Source organism: Pundamilia nyererei, unplaced genomic scaffold (assembly GCF_000239375.1).
Source record: "Pundamilia nyererei isolate P.nyererei 1_Seehausen unplaced genomic scaffold, PunNye1.0 scaffold00216, whole genome shotgun sequence".
Lineage (NCBI taxonomy): Eukaryota > Metazoa > Chordata > Actinopteri > Cichliformes > Cichlidae > Pundamilia > Pundamilia nyererei.
Window position 1 is genome coordinate 352,743 of NW_005187617.1, and position 18,959 is coordinate 371,701.

At 43.6% G+C, this 18,959-nt stretch overlaps 1 protein-coding gene across 1 annotated transcript in view; it reads right to left on the reverse strand.

Annotated features, from left to right (window-relative positions):
- Nucleotides 1–3,417: 3,417 nt before the first annotated feature.
- Nucleotides 3,418–18,959, reverse strand: part of LOC102211632 (PHD finger protein 20-like) — an 18,055-nt gene continuing 2,513 nt past the window's right edge. The window contains exons 3-18 of the mRNA XM_013914682.1: nucleotides 18,509–18,680; nucleotides 16,991–17,075; nucleotides 15,861–15,934; nucleotides 15,674–15,754; nucleotides 15,186–15,276; nucleotides 14,058–14,117; nucleotides 12,477–12,663; nucleotides 12,301–12,392; nucleotides 12,084–12,209; nucleotides 10,821–10,907; nucleotides 10,599–10,741; nucleotides 10,232–10,331; nucleotides 9,634–9,829; nucleotides 9,328–9,544; nucleotides 7,482–7,737; nucleotides 3,418–6,891 (exon numbers count right to left, since the gene is read on the reverse strand). Coding sequence (XP_013770136.1) covers nucleotides 6,755–6,891; nucleotides 7,482–7,737; nucleotides 9,328–9,544; nucleotides 9,634–9,829; nucleotides 10,232–10,331; nucleotides 10,599–10,741; nucleotides 10,821–10,907; nucleotides 12,084–12,209; nucleotides 12,301–12,392; nucleotides 12,477–12,663; nucleotides 14,058–14,117; nucleotides 15,186–15,276; nucleotides 15,674–15,754; nucleotides 15,861–15,934; nucleotides 16,991–17,075; nucleotides 18,509–18,680 — 2,104 coding nt within the window. The 3' untranslated portion in view covers nucleotides 3,418–6,754. The remainder of the gene's footprint in view (nucleotides 6,892–7,481; nucleotides 7,738–9,327; nucleotides 9,545–9,633; nucleotides 9,830–10,231; nucleotides 10,332–10,598; nucleotides 10,742–10,820; nucleotides 10,908–12,083; nucleotides 12,210–12,300; nucleotides 12,393–12,476; nucleotides 12,664–14,057; nucleotides 14,118–15,185; nucleotides 15,277–15,673; nucleotides 15,755–15,860; nucleotides 15,935–16,990; nucleotides 17,076–18,508; nucleotides 18,681–18,959) is intronic.

Consider the following 18,959-nt stretch of genomic DNA (forward strand, 5'->3'; position numbering starts at 1 on the left):
ATATATATAAATTTTTACTGCTAAACTTTATTTGTAGTTTTTAATTTGATTAAATTAGCAAATTAGTCAGAGATCCCTTTACTACGGTTCGGAGCCGCGGACCTTCAGTAACAGTAATAAATCACACGGCAATAGTACATTCATGTAGTTGTAAAAGCATGGTAATATATTAAGTAATCCAAAGTATTCAGAATACGTTACTCTCGTTTAGTAACGTAACAGAATACGTTACAAAATACATTTTGGGGCATGTAGTCTGTAATCTGTAGTGGAATACATTTTAAAAGTAACCTTCCCAACACTGAGTCATGTTGCATGATTTAATTTGATCTGAGCTTTAGCTGTGGCCTCACATTTGACTCCAGAGTACTTTGGTATAGAAAACAGTTCATGGTCAATAACTGCAAGGTGCCCAAATCACCAACCCTCAGCCTCCGTGCATACAGTTGGTGTGAGGTGTTTGTACTGATGTGTTTGCTTTACTCCAAGTGTTGTTCTGTGCATTATATATGCAAACATCTGCATTTAGCTCTCATCTGTCTGAAGGACATTGTTCCAGAAGTCTTGTGGTTTGTTAAGATGCAGTAAATCTAAGCTGTGCTGCCATGTTCTTTTTAGAGAGACAAGACTTTCTTCTGCAAATCTGCTCAATAAACTGCACTTGTTTAACATTCAGTCTTTCAATGGTCCTGTCCTGATCTTAAACATTTAAATGCGGCCTGGGATCTTTTACATTTCTCTGAGCATTGTATAGTCTGACCTTGAGGGGAATTTGCTGGAACATCGACCACTTTAAAGATTGTGGCACTGTGTTCACACACCTGAATGCTCTTGTACAGCACCTCTCTATCACAGAGGTGCTCCCAAATCCTGATAATCGGTTAATCAAACCAACTGACCTGCTTAACTTTTATGGGAGCAGTAAGGGACTACTACATTTTGTACACACCTCTTGAGGAGTAAACAACGACACAGTGTAATATGTCACGTGTTGTTCATTTAAGGTTGGATTTACCTCATTTCAAGTCCTGAAATAGACACAATGCTTTTTATTATGTCCTGATATATTAAATGTTGTTACTCAAAGAGTGTACTTTCTGTTCCATGACTGTATGTAGAGACATTGGTTTGTTCTTCCTCTTACTGTAAATGTGTTAAAAAAGAATTAAATATTTAATAAACCTTAATAACACACCTACAATGACTTTATGTTATATTACGATATATTTATGCCACACTATATTAACAAAAGTATTCGCTTGTCTGCCTTCACATATATGTGAACTTGAGTGACATCCCAATTTTAATGCATAGGGTCAAATATAATGTCGGACCACCCTTTGCAGCTATAGCAGCTTCGACTCTTCTAAGAAGGCTTTGTGCAGGTTTATTAGAGTTTTTGAACATTCTTCCACAAGCGCAGTTGCCTGCCTCGCAGTCTCCGCTCGAATTCATCCCAAAAGTGTTCTGTCAGCCTGAGTACAGGACTAGGACTCTGTGCAGGCCAGTCAGGTTGTTCCACACCAAACTCACTCATCCATGCCTTTGTGGACCTTGCTTTGTGCACAGTCGTGTTGGAACAGGAAATAATAATCAGTCTGAGACAAAACACAGGATTACATTTTATCTCTCTACCAACTTTGAGTTGGTAGTTTCTTCATTAATGTAGGAGTAATGGAGAGTTAACCAGTGAGGAAGCCAGATGGGATGTTCGGTTTTCTGGCAAGAAGAGAAACACAATCCTGGCATTTAGTTTCAAACTGAAAAAACGAAAGAATGGTTTCTTTTTGTGCATGTTGTAAAAACAGATGAAATGAAACCAAATTAAAGTCCAAATTATTTCAGCAGCAGCTGAAAATCGTCCAGCACAATGAGATTAAGCTCAAATATTGGTCACCATGCAGAAACAAATGGATCAAAGACCTTAGTTCCTCTGAGCAGCTTTATCCACCAGGACTGTGTTTTTGCATTTATATTCTGATCAGCTGATCTGTCTTACAGGCTGTTGTCCTGGGTTCTTTGGAAATTGTGTGGAGATTACAGGCCTGTTTATCAGACTAATGATGCAATCCTTACTGTCCCAGCTCGTCTATAAAATCCTGGAAATACCATTTTTATGTTGCTGCTCAGTGGACTGTAGTGTGTAACACAGACTGTGCCAACAGGAAATGTCCCGGTGGTCTGCGGACGCACAGTGAGGCCATCTGGCTGACTGGACCTGAACACTACACTTTCTGTGTCACTGCACACACACTGACACATCTATCAAAGGACAGGTGTCTCAAAACTGTTGCTGTCCTGAATATTTTCACCATTTTTTCTCTCATTGTTAACATGAACACGAGTTAAGTGAAGATCATGGGATGGAAAGAACCATAAAATGTCATCCCGTCCCTTAATGATGAAATCCTGGTCAAATCTAGTAAACTAACTGCTGAAGATTGCAGGCCATTTATATCCCTTCTTCACTCGTGGGTATCAATGACGCTGGTTTGCTCTTGAGATCAGAGCATGACGGCACCGCATACTTCAACAGTGAAGAGCGGCAGATGATGGACGTCAGAGGTTTAAACATGAGGTTTCTCTTCTCTGCTGAGGACTCTAATCTGTGACCTAAAGTCTGGATCAGCATAATCTGTAGCTGCTGTTTGAGAGACGATCACACATTTAACAGTTTCCATCTTTTCATTTCTGTATGTTAATGGGTTTTTTTTCCATTCACTCACATTTTTTGTTTAATTTTCCAACCTTTTTATTCTTTATCATTATTACATTTTTGATTTCGCCTGGGAAAACCTCTCATTCAGATTAAAGCCTTTGATTTTAGGTTTAAACACAAAGAAAAACCCATCAGTGTCTCAGCGGGACAACAAAAACTGCATGAAACAAACAGGAATATGCTTTGGGTTAGGGAGTAACTCGTGCTCTGTGTTACCTTGTAAACATCTTGGGGTCAGTTATATTACATTTGAAATGATAAATATTTGCCAGTTTTATGGATAATTTTCATCTCATATTTGAAGACTGGATTTTAGATTATATTTGAAGCATAATCTCAGCTCTTCAGTAAGTATCAATCTTTTCTAATCCGTTCAATTCCAGTTAAAATAAAAAAGCTCTCCAAGCTGTTCTGTTTGTGTGATCTGTATAATTCCTTCGCCCAGCGTGACTCAACAATGCTGGGATACATGTGGCCTAAAAAGTCGTCTCAGTAATGCAAATTATATCTTTAAATAGCTGAAAAGCATCCAGATGTGCTCATTTGTTGAACTAAAAATTTGACCATAGTAAATAAATCTTTTAAAATAAATCAAACCACAAACAGGAGTAATGAACACGTGGGCACGTATTCAATCTGGAAAGCACTGCGGTCTTATAATCCAGACACTTGAATGTGATACAACCACACGACTGGGATTTTATACCTTTATTCAAAGCTACAACTCCTCAGAAAAACACATTTCCTCGTGCTTTAAACAAGAGTATGAATATAAAAATGAAAACTTGGGACTGTATATGAAAGAAAGATGTAAACGCCTTAAACCTGCTTTCTGATGACCAGCAGAGGGCGGCGACTGTGGCTGTGAAAAGCTGTCTGATTGGATGAAATGTCTATGAGACGCTTCCTGATATTGCCAATCTCAGGAAGCGCTGTTCTGGTGACTTTATGTTATGTGTCCATCTTTTATATACAGTTCATGTGGTCTGAGTCAGACGCCCTGCGGGCTGCGATACGTAACACAGCATCTTTAGCCGGCGTGGTAAAAAAACTTTAAAAAACTGAAGAGAAGCAACAGGTTGGATTAAAGACACATCAGCGTTAAGCAGGTAAGTTTTTCAGAGTGTAACGAGACGCTGAAGGAAAAACTGAAAATAACATGAAATGAACAACTGTTTTCCTGGAAAGTTCCACTTTCAAGCCATTCTATCAAAATAAAATCTACAGCTATGTACAGTTAGCTTCTTGTTCAAGAATATAAAACTTCATTCAGACATATGTACATTTTAAAGCTGCTGGGGTTTCTTAATCTAACAGTAGGCTGTTTGCTTTAATGGCAGACTGCACCAACAACAGCACCTGCAGTTTTCTCCATCTGATTCTGTGCAGGACAGTCTGGTTCAGAACTCATACATATAAAACTTATTATGAGCCAGCTGTTAAAAAATAAAAAGCCGGGGACATACTCTGCTTTTCCTTATTTCTACGGCCAGCAGTGGAAGTTCATGTTTAACATGAAGAACAATTCGCTGTGAGCCCACATATCAGGCAGCTGTTTTTCTATCCCTGGATCTGTATGATGTCACAGAAAGAGGATATTACTAATATGGTCATCTCAGGCACATAAGCCCCACCCACCTGCTGTCCAAATCTTCTATTTAAGAGGAGCAACCAATTAGGAAAGAGTAGCCTTAAAGGCAGACGAGCTGAAACAGTTTCAAACAGAGCAGATAAATTATTAACTGTGAATTAAGCAAAGCTAGCACTGAAGAGTCCAGAATAAAAAACGTATCATGCTGTTCACAACCCAAGATACTGTGTATTTGAACAAACAAATAAATGCAGAAAAGCAGATAAACGAGGACAGGAGGAGGGGAAGAAAACTGTTCCCTCAATGAGGCTTTTAACAGAGAAACACCAACAGGACGCCAAAGCTGACACTCTAATGACAGTCTGCCACCACAACCTCATCTGGGTGACCTCTCACAGCTCGAGCCAGCAGTGAATCATACCACGAATGGATGAATTCCTCCTGCAAAATGATTCCCAGAATTTCCCCGAATAACTTTCTAACAGAACTGAATGTGATCGGCTCTGCAGTTAGCTGTTTACATCCATTTAAACATGCGTGTTTTTAAACCCTGTTTTTCCACTGAAGACACTGAAAGTCTGGAAGCATTTCGTTTGTTGGACACTTGTAGTGCAAACAGCGCTCAGCAGAGGTGACCGGAAAGAGGTGAGAAACGACAGATTAGTACAAAGAGCTACTGTTTCTGTGCTCTTTATAAGTGGTTCACACCATTTGGTGTCGAGTTTGTGCTTTTAAAAGATATACTGTTTGATTCTGAATGAGTGAAAAATGCAGGAGCAGAATTTTTAGTTGTCTGAAACGGTTAAACTGACCGCATCAACTTCAAATTAGCAACTGAAACAGGTCGTGAAAGGAAAACCTCAGTATCTGTTAACCTGCGGCTGATTTTTCCATCTTCCTTCTGCCCGTCTGCTGGTGGCAGTGGGCTAAGTAGGTATTCCAGGCGTAGACTCCCTCTGCAACATTTTAATGACCGGGCTCCTTTAGACGTGGAGGTGCAGCGACTACTCTGAGCTCCCTCGGGGACGCCACAGCCCCTCGTCCAGTCTACGGCTGAGCCCACACGTTCTTTCAGCTGCATGTATCTGTGACATCACTCCTTCAGTCAAAGACCAGGAACAAACCATGGCCCGTGGGACAGATCAAGGCCATTGCTCACCACTGAGTCCCCAGTAGGCTTTGCCTGGTTGTTGCTGCAGTCTGCACAGTGATGACCTCCTGCATCTTTGTTGACTGGTTCAGAGCTTTACGTACATGAAAACTGAACCATATTCAAGATTTGTATAACACCAGCCTAAACATGCCTCACTGTTCACAGTGTGGTACAAAACCCGCTGCTCCATTCTGGGTTTAAATTATTACAGAAGACAAAAAAGCTTGGAATCAGTCCAATGCTGAGCAAAAACGCTGAAACCTGAAACTGCTGCAGAGTCCCACAGACGCTCACGAGTCGTCATAATCAGTCGTGACTTTACACAAACGTGTAAACGTCTCTTCATGCTGGAAGTGACAAATAAACTAAAGGTGTTTGGCCTCACACTGGGCATAATGATTATTGATCAATGATTAATTAACCTGTGGTGCTGCCCCACCCCAGCGGTGATGACATCAGTCATCAGGAACCACACAACAATGAAGCAGTGACTTTCAAAATAAAAGTAAGGGGTATGTCCTGCAGTAAATTAGTCAGATTAAATATGTGTGGGTAGGAAAATAAGCTGCTTGAAGGGTATCCTTCCTGAGGAACACTGAAGCCGTTTTGTTGTTGCTCCACATCGCACTGATTCCTAACATTAAAAAAAAAAGGAACCAATGATTTAAAAATAATACAGCTGGCCTTTAAGTCAGCTTGTAGCGTTCTTCCTCTCCTCATTGGTGAATAAAATGATGAAAAAGAGAGAGAGAGAGACTAGCTCTGAGAGCTGCTGTGACTAACTAGCACTAGCTCAACTGGCAGTTAGTGGTCACCAACCCTTAAGAACCTCCTGGTCTCACCAGACTGTAAAACCCTCCAAGAGTCTTTCAAACAAACAATTATTAGTACTGGCAATATTAGTACAATTAGAAAATATACGATATCCAAATCCTTTGTGTGCGTTGTTACACTTCGATGCTGGCTGGCAGAAAAACAACGAGCTGATGGCAGACGACGCGTCCGTTCAGCCTCCACAGAGACAAACATCATCCTGTCCCGATGAGACGGATGACAGCTGATCAATGACCTAAGTCGTCCTCGCCTGGTGCTCACACGGGCTCTCAAGTCCGGCTGGAGGCGTTTCAGGAACAGTCGCGTTGTATTAAAAACAAACAAAAAAACACCATCTTGTTGCAGAGCACCTTTTCTCCACCACAGGGGGGCGCTGTCCTGTAACTGCAGGGAAACAAACCACAGTCAACTCAGAGTTTCACGCTCTTTGTCTCGTCAGAGTTCAGAGGGAGGGCGGTCAGCGGCAGACCGACAGGCGCCTCACGGTGCACAGGTCACACAGCAGCCGTTTGATTCGCTGTTTGAGCTGCGGGAGGCGGGACAGAGGGTCAGGAGGCTCGAGCTCGCCGGAGTGGTCCAACCAGGACTCTAGAACTGAAGACAGAGAAGAGCGAGTTTTACGACCAGCAGCGAGCACATGTGGACACAAACTAACACCGAGGTGTAACTTAGGAGCACAGCACGACTGACGCCTCATCACGTCCAACCCAGCGTTGCTGTATCACGCTCAGGCACATGCTGCTGTCAGTCACACAAGATACATGATGTCCAGCAGTGAAGCGAGACCTCTCTAATCCCAATTAAATTAAAGGCCAAACATGCAATGAAGATGCGATAGATACTTTTTCACAATAATGTCAGTTCTAAATAATCAATACGGTGAAAGTGGAGCAGCAGGCAGGAACACGGCGATCAGGATGCATGAGCTTCACGACCCCTCCAAGTGAAGCGACGCAAAACCCGAACCTTCTCTCTTCTTCCTGCCACGCCTCAGTAATTATTCTCCTCCAGCTAGAACGGCTCTAACTCGCGGTGGATAATTACTTACTTGCTTCTTTCTCTAAATATTTCTCTCTGCTTTCGTAACCAGACGAAGCCACCGTGACTATTTTAATAACACTGAATGATGATTAATGTGGAGTGTTGTGTGCAACTCTGTCTTTTACATTCAACGTGTGCGTTACCGTCCAGCTCTCTCTCGATCACGTCCATCCTGGCGCTGATCTGCTGGTGCAGGGACTCGATGTGCTCCAGCAGGTTCAGCTGACACTCGGCCACCGACGCCGCGCGAGGCTGCGCTGCGCACGTCCGAGTGTGCGCCTGCTCGCCGCCGCCTGCGTGATTCTCTGTTTTTATGTTGTGCACATCTGTGAGTGCGGTGGCGTCTCTGTCTGCGGCGGTATGAGCTGCGCTCCTGTTGACATCTTCAGGTTTTATTTCCTACACGGAGAGAATGACAGATGCTTTTAACAAACAGCAGCCAGAGACACACGAAGACTAATTCGTTTTTCAGAGTAGTTTGAATAACGACACTCTGCCAATGATGCTTGAAAATTCCCTTTTCTGGAGAAAATGCGGCCTCCCCCTCGCCCCCCACAGAACCCCAGGTCCTTGTTTCTGTTACATCACAGTGTTAAACCTCTTGCAGCTACAATACAAGCCGTGATGCTCAGAGTTGGTTAAACAGATAATAATGCTGGCTTTGGATTCTGAGTCCTGGAGTTTCTGCTGTATTTAGAAAGTTCAAAGAGATCAGCTGATTCTGAAGGGTCAGGTGGACATTTTTCAGTTTTTATCGATTTTCATCTAATAGCCGAACTGAAATTAGAATATTATTAGATTACATCTCCAGTTTATATTTCAGTAACTTTACAATTTAATATGAAATTTAGGTTTTACAAGTCATGGCCTGCTTATTCTGTAATAAATAAATAATTATTTTCTTTTTTTTACAGGTGATCTCCTTAAGATTTAGATAAAAATTCAAAGACAGTTTACGGCCACAGCCTCTACTGCAGGAAAAACACACCGGTGGCAACAGAGTCATGAGCCAATCACAGGAGGAGCGTACAATCCCTCCACAGGCTCACCTGTCGAAACCTTTTATTTCCGTGACCCTCTCTGGATGCAAGAATCTCTCTTACATCTCACATCTTGTCTTCTGGTCCACTTAAATATTTTCACTGTGATCTGCTCGTTTCACTTGTTGATTCTCCATCAATCGTTTATTTTTAGCTCCATTTCGTTGCTACTAATGATGTATTCTTTCTATTCTACAAGAATTCTCCAACAGTTAAGAGAAATAAAACAATTCAGGATCAGAAACTGGTCTGAAAAACGACAAAGTCCCCATGAAATCAAACAGATGACAGGTTTTCATGATCTACCCGACGAGCCTTACGTTTGTAAAATCTCAGGCTGTGTGATTGTGCAGAGAAAGCCTGTTACAGCTTTTCTGTTGGTGTATCTTCACAGAGTATCCTCTGCAGCTCTCGCTCCCTCGCTCCCCCCCCCTCACTCTGTAAAAGGTAAAAATAGTTCCACATTCACCAGAATGAGCTTCTAACTGGTCTTCACTGGTCTCATAGCAACAGCAGGAGCTTAGCGCTGCGAGCGTGAGGCGCTGCTTCTGCTCAAGGTCTCAGTGAGCCAGGCTTTGTTTTTTTACTACACCTAAACCTCCCAACAGCTGAAGATTCACGCGTCTCAAATTCACAGCAGAGAAGAGCTTTGAGGAGACAGAAAAAGAGATTCATCGTCTTTGCTCAAAATAATCAGCTCTGATTTTATGATGTTCAGCCTTAATGCAGGAGTGAAATCCGAGCTTAGAGTTTATTGCTCATGTACGACTCATTCGGTCGTCCGTTTCCCCCCCATCAGTGTGAACAGCACAAATAAATGAAAATGTTTTGTGTCCTGTTACCTCGGGCAGTGGAGCGAGTTGGTGAGCGCTTGTGAACGAGTGTTTCGCTTTCTGAGTAGGAAACGTGTGAAGTTAAAAGGCTACACGAGTGTCTGCTGAGTCTCTACCTTCTCCTCGCCACTGCGCTCTTGCTTCACCGTCACCATCGGCCTCTCTTTCTCCTGCTCCTCTCCTTTTTCCCATGATGCTCCGGGCTTCTGATAACAGTGCTCGCTGCTGACGTAGCAGACGGGCGGCTCTCCTCTCGGGCTGGACGTCAGTCTGTGCCTCTCCTCCTGCTTCCACGGTGACCTCCACAGCTGCTGGTCGGGGTGGGACGGCGAGCTGCGGGGAAAGACGGCCACAGTCAGACCGAGCTAACGTCTCTGCGGGCTCGAACAGATGAGCCGAGCCGCCGGAGCGATCGCACTCACCGCAGCAGGCTGATTTTGAGTTGCAGGGCGCTGAGGACCTGGCTGATGCCGTACGTGTGCGCCAGCAGGTGGCTGGTGTGTGAGATCTTGGAGGCGTTGACCTCCGAGTAGTTCTCCTTCACACACGACAGGCCAAACATGTGACCGGATTTCAACAAGTCGGGCTCAGACCGGAAACGCTGAGCACACCGCCAACCTGGACCAATGAGGATTACAGATGAAAACAAGATGAGAGGAGAAGCACGAGCACCACACAGGAACCCACAGAGAGCCAGCAGGGCTCTGAAAACGGCTTCAGCCTGAGCTGTGGAGCTCGTGTCGTCGAAGCCTCACACACTCACTGAGGTACAAACACACATAAGTCACATGTCCTTCTCCAACCAGTCAGAAAAGGTTACAATACAAACACACACTTTGACTTTCACCTAAACACAGAGAGCTATCCTACGACCACTCGACAAGGGGTCGAGGAACTTTTCCAGGCCTTAGCTGTAACATATAAAAGTTTTATATTACACCAACTATCAAATAATCCACCTTTACCTGCTTTCTTTCACAGGCTCGGCACAGCAGTAAGTGCTCACAGTGTGAATCCTACCTGCGGTCTGTCTGCAGTAGTAGCAGATGTAGTTGTGTGGGACGTTGTCCTCGTATAAACCCATACAGGTCCCGTGCTGCCAGCACAGACACGACTCGCACTACAGACACACACAGAGAAAACACTGGGATCACGTCACAGCAGCATCACGAAACAATCCTGTGTTTCTGAGCATTCCTGACACAAAGGCCTTCGGTGACAAAAGAAGTCCTAATAAAGACAAAATTTTCACATTGAACAGAACCTGATGGACACGAATGATGTAAAATATTTCCCATGATTCATTTCTCTCCTTTCAGACTTGTTTGTCAGTTCTGTGGATTCATTTTAAAAGCAGCTACAGACAAATCATTCCTGTGTGTCTCACCTGGATCATGAAGTCATTCTCCTCGTCCACCTCGCACACACACCTCACCACCTCACACTCCTCCGTCTCCGTGCCAACAGGCCAGGAGGGCGTGTCCTCTCCACTCTCTGCTGTCAGCGTTGACCAATCGCTGCCATCGTCGGCTAAAAGTACAGAAACTCAGTTTTTGAATTTTTACATCGCATCAGTGTTTGTGATATAAGTGTGTGTGTGTTTTCCCACCTTGCACGTGTGTGTTGTGATGTTCAGTTGAGAGCTTGAGAGTGATCGGAGGTCTGTCTGAGCTCTCATCGTCGCTGCTGCAGAAACCTGATGAGAAGAAGAGAGAAGCAACAAAATGATTGGACGCTCAGTGCTCGCATGGACGCTGTCAAACTTGTTCTGGTGCTCAGTAACTCACAGTAATGACAACAACTAATGAGAAGCAGCTGAAAAAGAGGAGTTTTAAATCACAAACAGGTCGTGAAGGTGATTTAGCTTCGTCTGCAGCGTTTCCAACAAAACATAAATGTTTTTACTTTCCCGTTACACTCGTGTTTGTGAGCAGCCAAAACGCCCTCAACAGCAAATCTGAGCCAAACACGCTGCAGTTCATTTTCTGCAGTGTTACTAATGCGCAGGTTCACACTTCTGTCAGATGGGACTCTATTTAAATTTGAGGATGCAATAAGTGCAATAGCAGATAAAATGTGAGTTGAAGAAAAATAATAAATAACATTTTATTTATGTAGCACCTTTCTAGACAGATAACAAATAATAAAAAGGTAAAACAGACAATATAAAACAGGCAGAAATTTAACTAAAAACTGTTTTAAAAGGTGAGTTTTGAGTTGTTTTTTAAAAACAACGACCGAGTCCACAGTCTTAATGTCTGAGGGAGAGAGTCCACAGTGGCTAAAAGCTCTGTGGCCCTTAGTTCTCTCTTAGTCTGTTTTATAGTCCTGATCAGATGACCTCAGGGACCTGCTGGGGACATCGGGCTGTAGCGGATCGGAGATGCAAGCTGGTGCCAGTCCATGCAAGGCTCTAAATGTCAAGACCAGGATCTTAAAATATACTGAAAGTCAACAGGAAGCCAGTGTAGCTGAAATGGATGGAGACTGCATGATCTCCCCGTGTTTGGGGGGTCCTGTCTTCCTCACAGTCCAAAGACATGCAGTTAGTGGGGTTAGGTTAATTGGTGATGCTAAACTGGGCACAGGTGTGAATGTGAGTCTGAATAGTTGTTTGTCTCTGTCAGCCCTGCGACACACTGGTGGCCTATGCAGGGTGTACCCTGCCTCTCGCCCTGTGGAAGCTGGGACAACCTGACCTCCCCCATGACTCTGACTTAGATAAGTGAAAGAAGATGGATGGTAAAATATGACACTTCTACAGCGAACTTCAAACTGTTAGATGAGAGCAGACCTCTGATTTTAGGCTCCAAATATCTTACAAACCTGTTAATCTCAGTTTAAGAAGGTCAACAGACACAATGAGTCTCACCCGTCTGACTTTTCTTCTTCTTCTTCTTCTTTTTCTTCTTCTTCAGTTTGATTCGCAGGAAGTTCTTCCTCTCCTTCTTATCCAGTCCTCCCGTTTTCTCCTTCCCCCCATCCTTCTTGGCTTCTACTAACAGGCACACATGAGAGAAATGACACCAACGCTGCTGGTTGGCCTGGTTTTCTGCTCCTATGTGCTGATGCTGTGCTCTGCTCTGTACCTGTTCCCATGATGCTATGTTCTCCGCTGGTTGAGTTCTCACTCCTCCTGTCTGACACCAAGTCGCCGCCCTCTGAAAAAGATCGCTTCCTCCTAAAAAAACCCAAAATAGCTCCAGTCAGCGTTAAACTCACCGCCCTCTGCTCACCGTATCTAATCCGTGGGACATAAAGCGACCTCACGGCCTCCTCCGCGCTGCTTTGCTCCTCCAGCTGCTGGTCGGTGTGGTAGTACTTGATGTGGTAGTGCAGCAGGCTCGCCTTCCTGAATGACTTAGTGCACCCGAGAGCAGGGCACTTGAAGGGGTTGTGGTCCAGCTCAATGGAGAGGATGGGTGGAGGCTGGTTCTTTATCACCCTGTACACTGAGAGGAGAGGACACACCGAGTGTTTCTAACTGCTGTGGGACTGGATTAGATAGCCTCAGCACTTTCATGCTTAGAAAGAAGAAGGGAGCAGCTGCACACTGATAATATGCCTTTGTATTGTAACCCCAAGCACGAAGAGAGGACAGGAAGCTACGTTAAATGTCTGCTCAGAAGCACAATTTGTCAATTTAAGACGGCATCTAAAATTCCTCTGGAGCTGAAGAAAAACCACAGTTCCACAAAAGTTTGGATGCTGTGCAATGATTTGCAAATCTTATGAATTTTATTCACAATAAAGCAGAAAACAAGTTAAATATTTCAACTGAGACATTTTACCATTTTATTAAATGCTTCAGACAACAAAACGCTGGAGAAGTGAGTGACAGTAAGAAAGGACCAGCTGGAGGAACGTGTTGCACCTCATCTGGTTAATTAGCAGCAGGTCGGTATAAAGAGAGGCGGACGTTCTCAGAACTAAAGAGATTCAGCAATCTGCAAAGAACTGTCTACAAATTGAACAATTTCACAATAATGTTTCTCAACGTGAAATTGTGAAGACTTTAAATGTCTCATCATCCACAATAAAATAAAATCATAAATTATTATTATAGATTATTTGGAGAAGTATCTGCGTGCGGATGGAGGCTCAGCATCGATGCTCGTGATCTTCAGGCAGCAGGTTAAAGCTCCATCACGCAAACACGTCGCCACATCTGAACACGGTCAGAAACAACGTCGTCTTCTCTGAACCAAAACTCACAGAAAACTGTTCCGATGTCAGACAAATGTTTTAATGACTTTTGGAAAAAGAGAAGGGAGACCCTGTGGCTCAATATCAGCGCTCAGTTTAAAAGCCTGCATCTCTGACTTCTACATCTTCTTCATGTTTCAGCACAACAATGCTAAAATCACAGAAAGCATCGATTCCAACAGCACGGCTGAAAACATTTGGAGCATGGTGACACCAAAGAAGAGCCAGGACTGCTGAGCAGCTTTAACCTAAAAATGGGACAAGATTCCTCTTCCAAGAGTCCAGCTGCTGGTCTCCTTGGCTCGGAGATGTTTAAGACACAGAGGAAACATCACCCTGTACATATTCTCTTGAGAGGCGTCGCTTCCATCAAATTTTCTCAATTAAAACATTTGATATCCTTTCATGTTCAATCTGTTCCCGCCCCATTACAAGTGTGGATTGAGCAGCCGACAGTCTTTATCTGTCCTACTTTTTTCATTAGACAAAAAAAACAACTTTTAAACTCTAAACTTTTGTCCCCAAAGTTTGATTCTGTTCATCTGGTCGCAGCAGTCCTGGGATTTACTTACCTGGATGATTGAGCATGCATCGAGACGTTCTAACCTTTTGTGTTTATGTGGAGGACTGAGGGACTTACATGGTTCTCTGCTGAACTTGTGTGTGGTGGGAAGGTGAGCCTGACGCTCCAGCAGGACATCTGAAACAAAGATTAAATGGTAAATGGCCTGTATTTATATAGCGCTTTTTCTAGTCCCTAAGGACCCCAAAGCGCTTTACATATCCAGTCATTCACACACTGGTGATGAAGCTACACTGTAGCCACAGCCACCCTGGGGCGCACTGACAGAGGCGAGGCTGCCGGACACTGGCGCCACCGGGCCCTCTGACCACCACCAGTAGGCAACGGGTGAAGTGTCTTGCCCAAGGACACAATGAACCGGCAACCTTCCGATTACAAGGTGTACTCCCAACTCTTGAGCCACGATCGCCCGATTAAATAAAACAAACAGGTCAAGTACGTTACAGAAGCATAACCACTTACTGATCCAAATAAGAGAAGCACCTCCGAACAAAGTTAAACTGCGTTTCATCTGTTAAGAACTGGATTTTCTCACATTCACCGTGGTTTTATCCTCGGGTTGGCTTGAACATTCTTACCGGTCAAAATTAAGATTTTACTTTATTATATGCTCACATACACTAGCAGTATGTACTCAAAGTACACCTGTATAATATTCTACAGCACATTAGTCACGTTCAATGTGTGACACAAAATAATTTATATTTAAGTCAAAATTAACATTTTATCTTCACTTTGGAGTAGAGGTCGTCTTTAAGCTGGACAGAAATAGTGATTTGACTGGTATGAAAAACATGTCACAGTTTTGTCCATCTCACCCAGGTCTAATAAGAACTATGTCTGCTGTCCTCCTGAGTGAGACAGTCCCCACAGACATCGTCTTAAAGCTAAGAGAACCATGTAAAATGTGCACATGTTCTGTGGAGTTCTCATGTTTGGACCAATACACGCATGTCTAAAGTCCTCCTCTGTCGACTTCAGGCACCATCAGCGAGTCTGCTGCTGTAGGATTTGCTGGTGCAGAGACGGTGTCGTCTGTTGATATTCTGGATGAGACTTGCAGCCCCCTGTCCCAGTTGTGGCTTTTCTAATGCAGACATATTTAGAAAAGCTTATAAAAGCCTAAGTTGTTGTAAGATTGTAGCTGAAGGTTTTCAGGTTTCATTTCGGCAAACAGGACCTCACTTTTTCGTGCATATTCAAACCGGACTCTGACCCGGACTACAAGTGGAAACCAGAAACCCTTCATGTATTCTCCATATTCCTGTGCAGATATCTGTTTACAGAGATAAGTGTACCTCTGTCTATGTGGGCAGGGTTAAGTGCTGCTGCTGCTGGGGGGGTGGAGTCAGCTGTGATTGGCTGATTCTGAGTTCCACTGCTTCTGCCTGGAAGAGAGACAGACCATTGTTAACCATTTTAATTTGCTCCTGCTGACGAGCTGCAGAGCCTCCAAACATCTGGACAGATCTACAGTGTGCGGGCGCTTGGGGTCAGAGGTCATCTTACTTACTGTCATCTGTTTTCTTCTTGGCAGGTGGATTTGAGGATGAAGGTTCTGCCTTCCTCTTCCTGTCCTCCTCCCTCTCCAAAGCTGCATCGGTCTCTTCTGTTGTCACCTTCTCATCTGCCTCCTCTTCCTCCTTTTTCTCCTCCTCCTCTTCTTCTTCCTGTCCTTCTCCTCCTTCCTCCTCCTCACTCTCACCTTCCTCCCATCCCTCGCTTCCCACAGCACTTTTCTCAGATCTGGATTTCTAAGAACGACAAACAAACAAAAACAAACACATTAAGGATCAAAGACGTTGTGATTGTGTGAAACACTGAGTAGACGAGGACCAATTAGAGAGAAGCATTTCTTACTTCCTGGAAAGGTTTGACTTTGGTGGGCTTCACAGTCCGAACCACGCCATCATAGAATCGCACTGTGTAGGATTCTGACACAGGAAAACACAAACACCAGGTTTAGATCAATGATGTTCCAAAAACAGCCGATTCGCTTCAGTAACAACAGGAACGCAGCACAAACAACCCAAAGACGGACAGCGGGAGTCAAACAGCATGAAGGGAGGACTTAAAAGACGCCCATCCATTCACTGAGCTTATCTGGGTCAGAGCCGACCGAACCACTTCAACCGGCACCTTTTGATGCAAAGGAGCACGGCTGTGCTCTGAGCTCTGTCTGAAGGCAGAGCCCAATTTTTGCCACTTGAATGCACAATCTTATTTTCTGGTAACTACCCACAGCTCGGGGTCACATATGAGAGAGGGAATGTAGATCAACCAGTAAATTGGCAGCTTCGCCTTCAAGCTCAGCTCCCTCTTCACAACAGACCGGTCCAGCTGCACCAGCCCTTCTGTCAATCTCCTGCTTCAATCTCCACCTAAGTGCCTCAAACAAAGCCCAGAGATACCTCACCTCTCCCACCTGAGGCAGCAACTCGACTCCAAACCAGAGTTTTTAGTATGAATTAATCAGGATTTATTTGACTTTTCTTTAATGAAATGTTTTTAACAGTCCAATGTATCAGCTTCAACTGTAAAAATAATTAATATCATTGAATCAGGAAAACCACTCAGGATTAGCCGACTTATATTGTAGAGTAACTTAGTGTAATTAATGAACCCACACACAATCCTACCTCCATACTAGTCAAGTTACTGGAACAAGAAGCACAGAGGGGTGGGCTGAAATTTTGGGCCTCTCACCTCATTTTCTCCCAGTATCATTAAGACCTCCTCACTTCTTAAGTGCAGAAGCAAGCTAAATCTGAATCGTTACGATATATACTATGAAAGAAAACATATGCATGGGTCCATTGAATAGCCAAAAGTTAGTGAGGGGTGCAGATGGTAGGTGCTTAATGATTTATCAGACAACCTTGTGATAAACAGCTGCACTGACCTTTCCCCCCCCCCCAAATCAGTAAATCAACCAGCAGTAGAATACAGTAGAAAAACAGCAGAGGTAAAAGGTCACAGCTGAACCTCACCGTCCTTGTTGACGCGGAGGATTTTGGCCGGGTAGAAACGACAGTCGGTCCAACAGGCCAGAACCTTTGAGCCTGAAACAAACGTCTGAGTCGCAGAGAAAACGTCTGTTAGCTTACACAGTCAACATTCTCCTAGCTTCAACTTATTATTGTCATAATGTTTCTAGTCTTCTTGACCAACATTATTAAAACACACTAGGGCTGCCACAAACGATTATTTTGATAGTCGACTAGTTAGATCATCATCCATTGGCTGTAAAACTTACAGCTTCTTGCACCAGCAGCATCTGCTCTTATATAACTATCATTAGCTTACAGCTTTAAGTGTTTAAGGTCTGTGCTAACTAAAGACAAGATGATAGTTTATTAAACTTTTAATGAATTTTGCAGATTGTCTCGGTGGAGTTTAATAAACTCAGCCGTCTGCTCCTTGCCATCTAAAATATAACAGGTAGTGAAGGGAGTCTGGTGTTTTACGCCGGCTCTAGTGAGCCTTGAACCCTCCAGCTATCGAGCGGGTGGGTAGCAGAAGTCTCCGAAAACGTCGGGGCACTTTTACAAATTTGTGATGTCTTCATAAACCGAGCAGACATTTGAAGTTTGCACAGCTACATTCTCGCCTAAAAATGTGTTAAAAGTTTATTTTGTGACCCAGAAAGAGTAATATTAAAACTAAGTGGCTGCCGCCATTGATGGAAACTGGAATTGGCTGGGTCGCGCTATGAATTCTGGGATCATTTGGGCCACGAAGGATACATCCGACTCATCCTTCAAATTTGGGGAAAAGGAGGACACATTTGGAGAAATCTTCAAATTTGGAAAGCCTTCGTCGCGTCCCTGTAACGTAATCAAACGCTGCCTCCTAACGATGCAGCCCGTAAATTTGGACAACAGCTACGATACTGGAGACAGCTTCTTCTTCTTCTTCGGGGTTTAATGGCAGCTGGCATCTTTGTACATGCAGTGCTGCCACCTTCTGTTTCAGTCCGCTATTACACTCTTAAATCCTAATATTTATTCCTGCGTCTTTCTGGATCTTACAAAGCTTCAAACGACGCGTTGACCATTAAATTTGTCATCGAAATTTTTGATAGTCGACATAATCGTGACTAGTCGACTAATCGTGGCAGCCCTAAAACACACACCCAGTTTCTGCTGCTCTGTCCACAGCAGCTGCTTCACTGTCAGTCTGTATTATGAGCCTAACCTCCTCAAATGTATTTAAAATGACAGCCTCATCGTCTGTCCACGTCCTGACTGATGGTGGGGTAAATGATAACAGAAATATATTGTGGATACGATGAACCAAGTTGTAGTACAGGCTCTGATATTTTCACATTTACTTCAAATGCAGAGTATCTAGGAATTAAATGCAGGAATTAAATCTATTATTTCAGTTCATGCATCTTAGAAAAATAAAATCTTATTCAGTATCAGCATCCCTGCCATGACACTGATACTGAGGTTTTAAAAACTATTTAAAAAGAAACATCTGTGTACGTCTAACGTGTTCTATACCGGCTGTGATCGCGTTGGATTCAGGCCCTGCCTCCTCAGGCTGACTCGCTCCTTCGGCCGCAGGTACGGTGAGTTCCACTGAAACCACTCGTCATGGCGACGGCTCCACTGCAGGTAGTGGATCAGGACCCGCTCTTTGTCATAATCAATCTTCTCAATGGTGGCCGTGTACCTAAAAGAAGGACAAACTTTTAGTACACCATTAAATTTGAAATATGTTCTCCCAAAAATCTTTATAATTTCCACATTCAAAATTAGCTTTTGTTTAGCTACAAATTAGAGGATATTTACGCACCACAGGAAAGGTTGGGCTTTTTGAATTCACACATGAGCACAGCTGGTTGCATATCTTTAAGGCAATGAGTCAGTGTTACTTCATTTAATATAAGTCTGTTCCTTTTGCTTTTTTTGTTGTTATTTGGTGGATTAAAAATCATCCATCCATCCATCC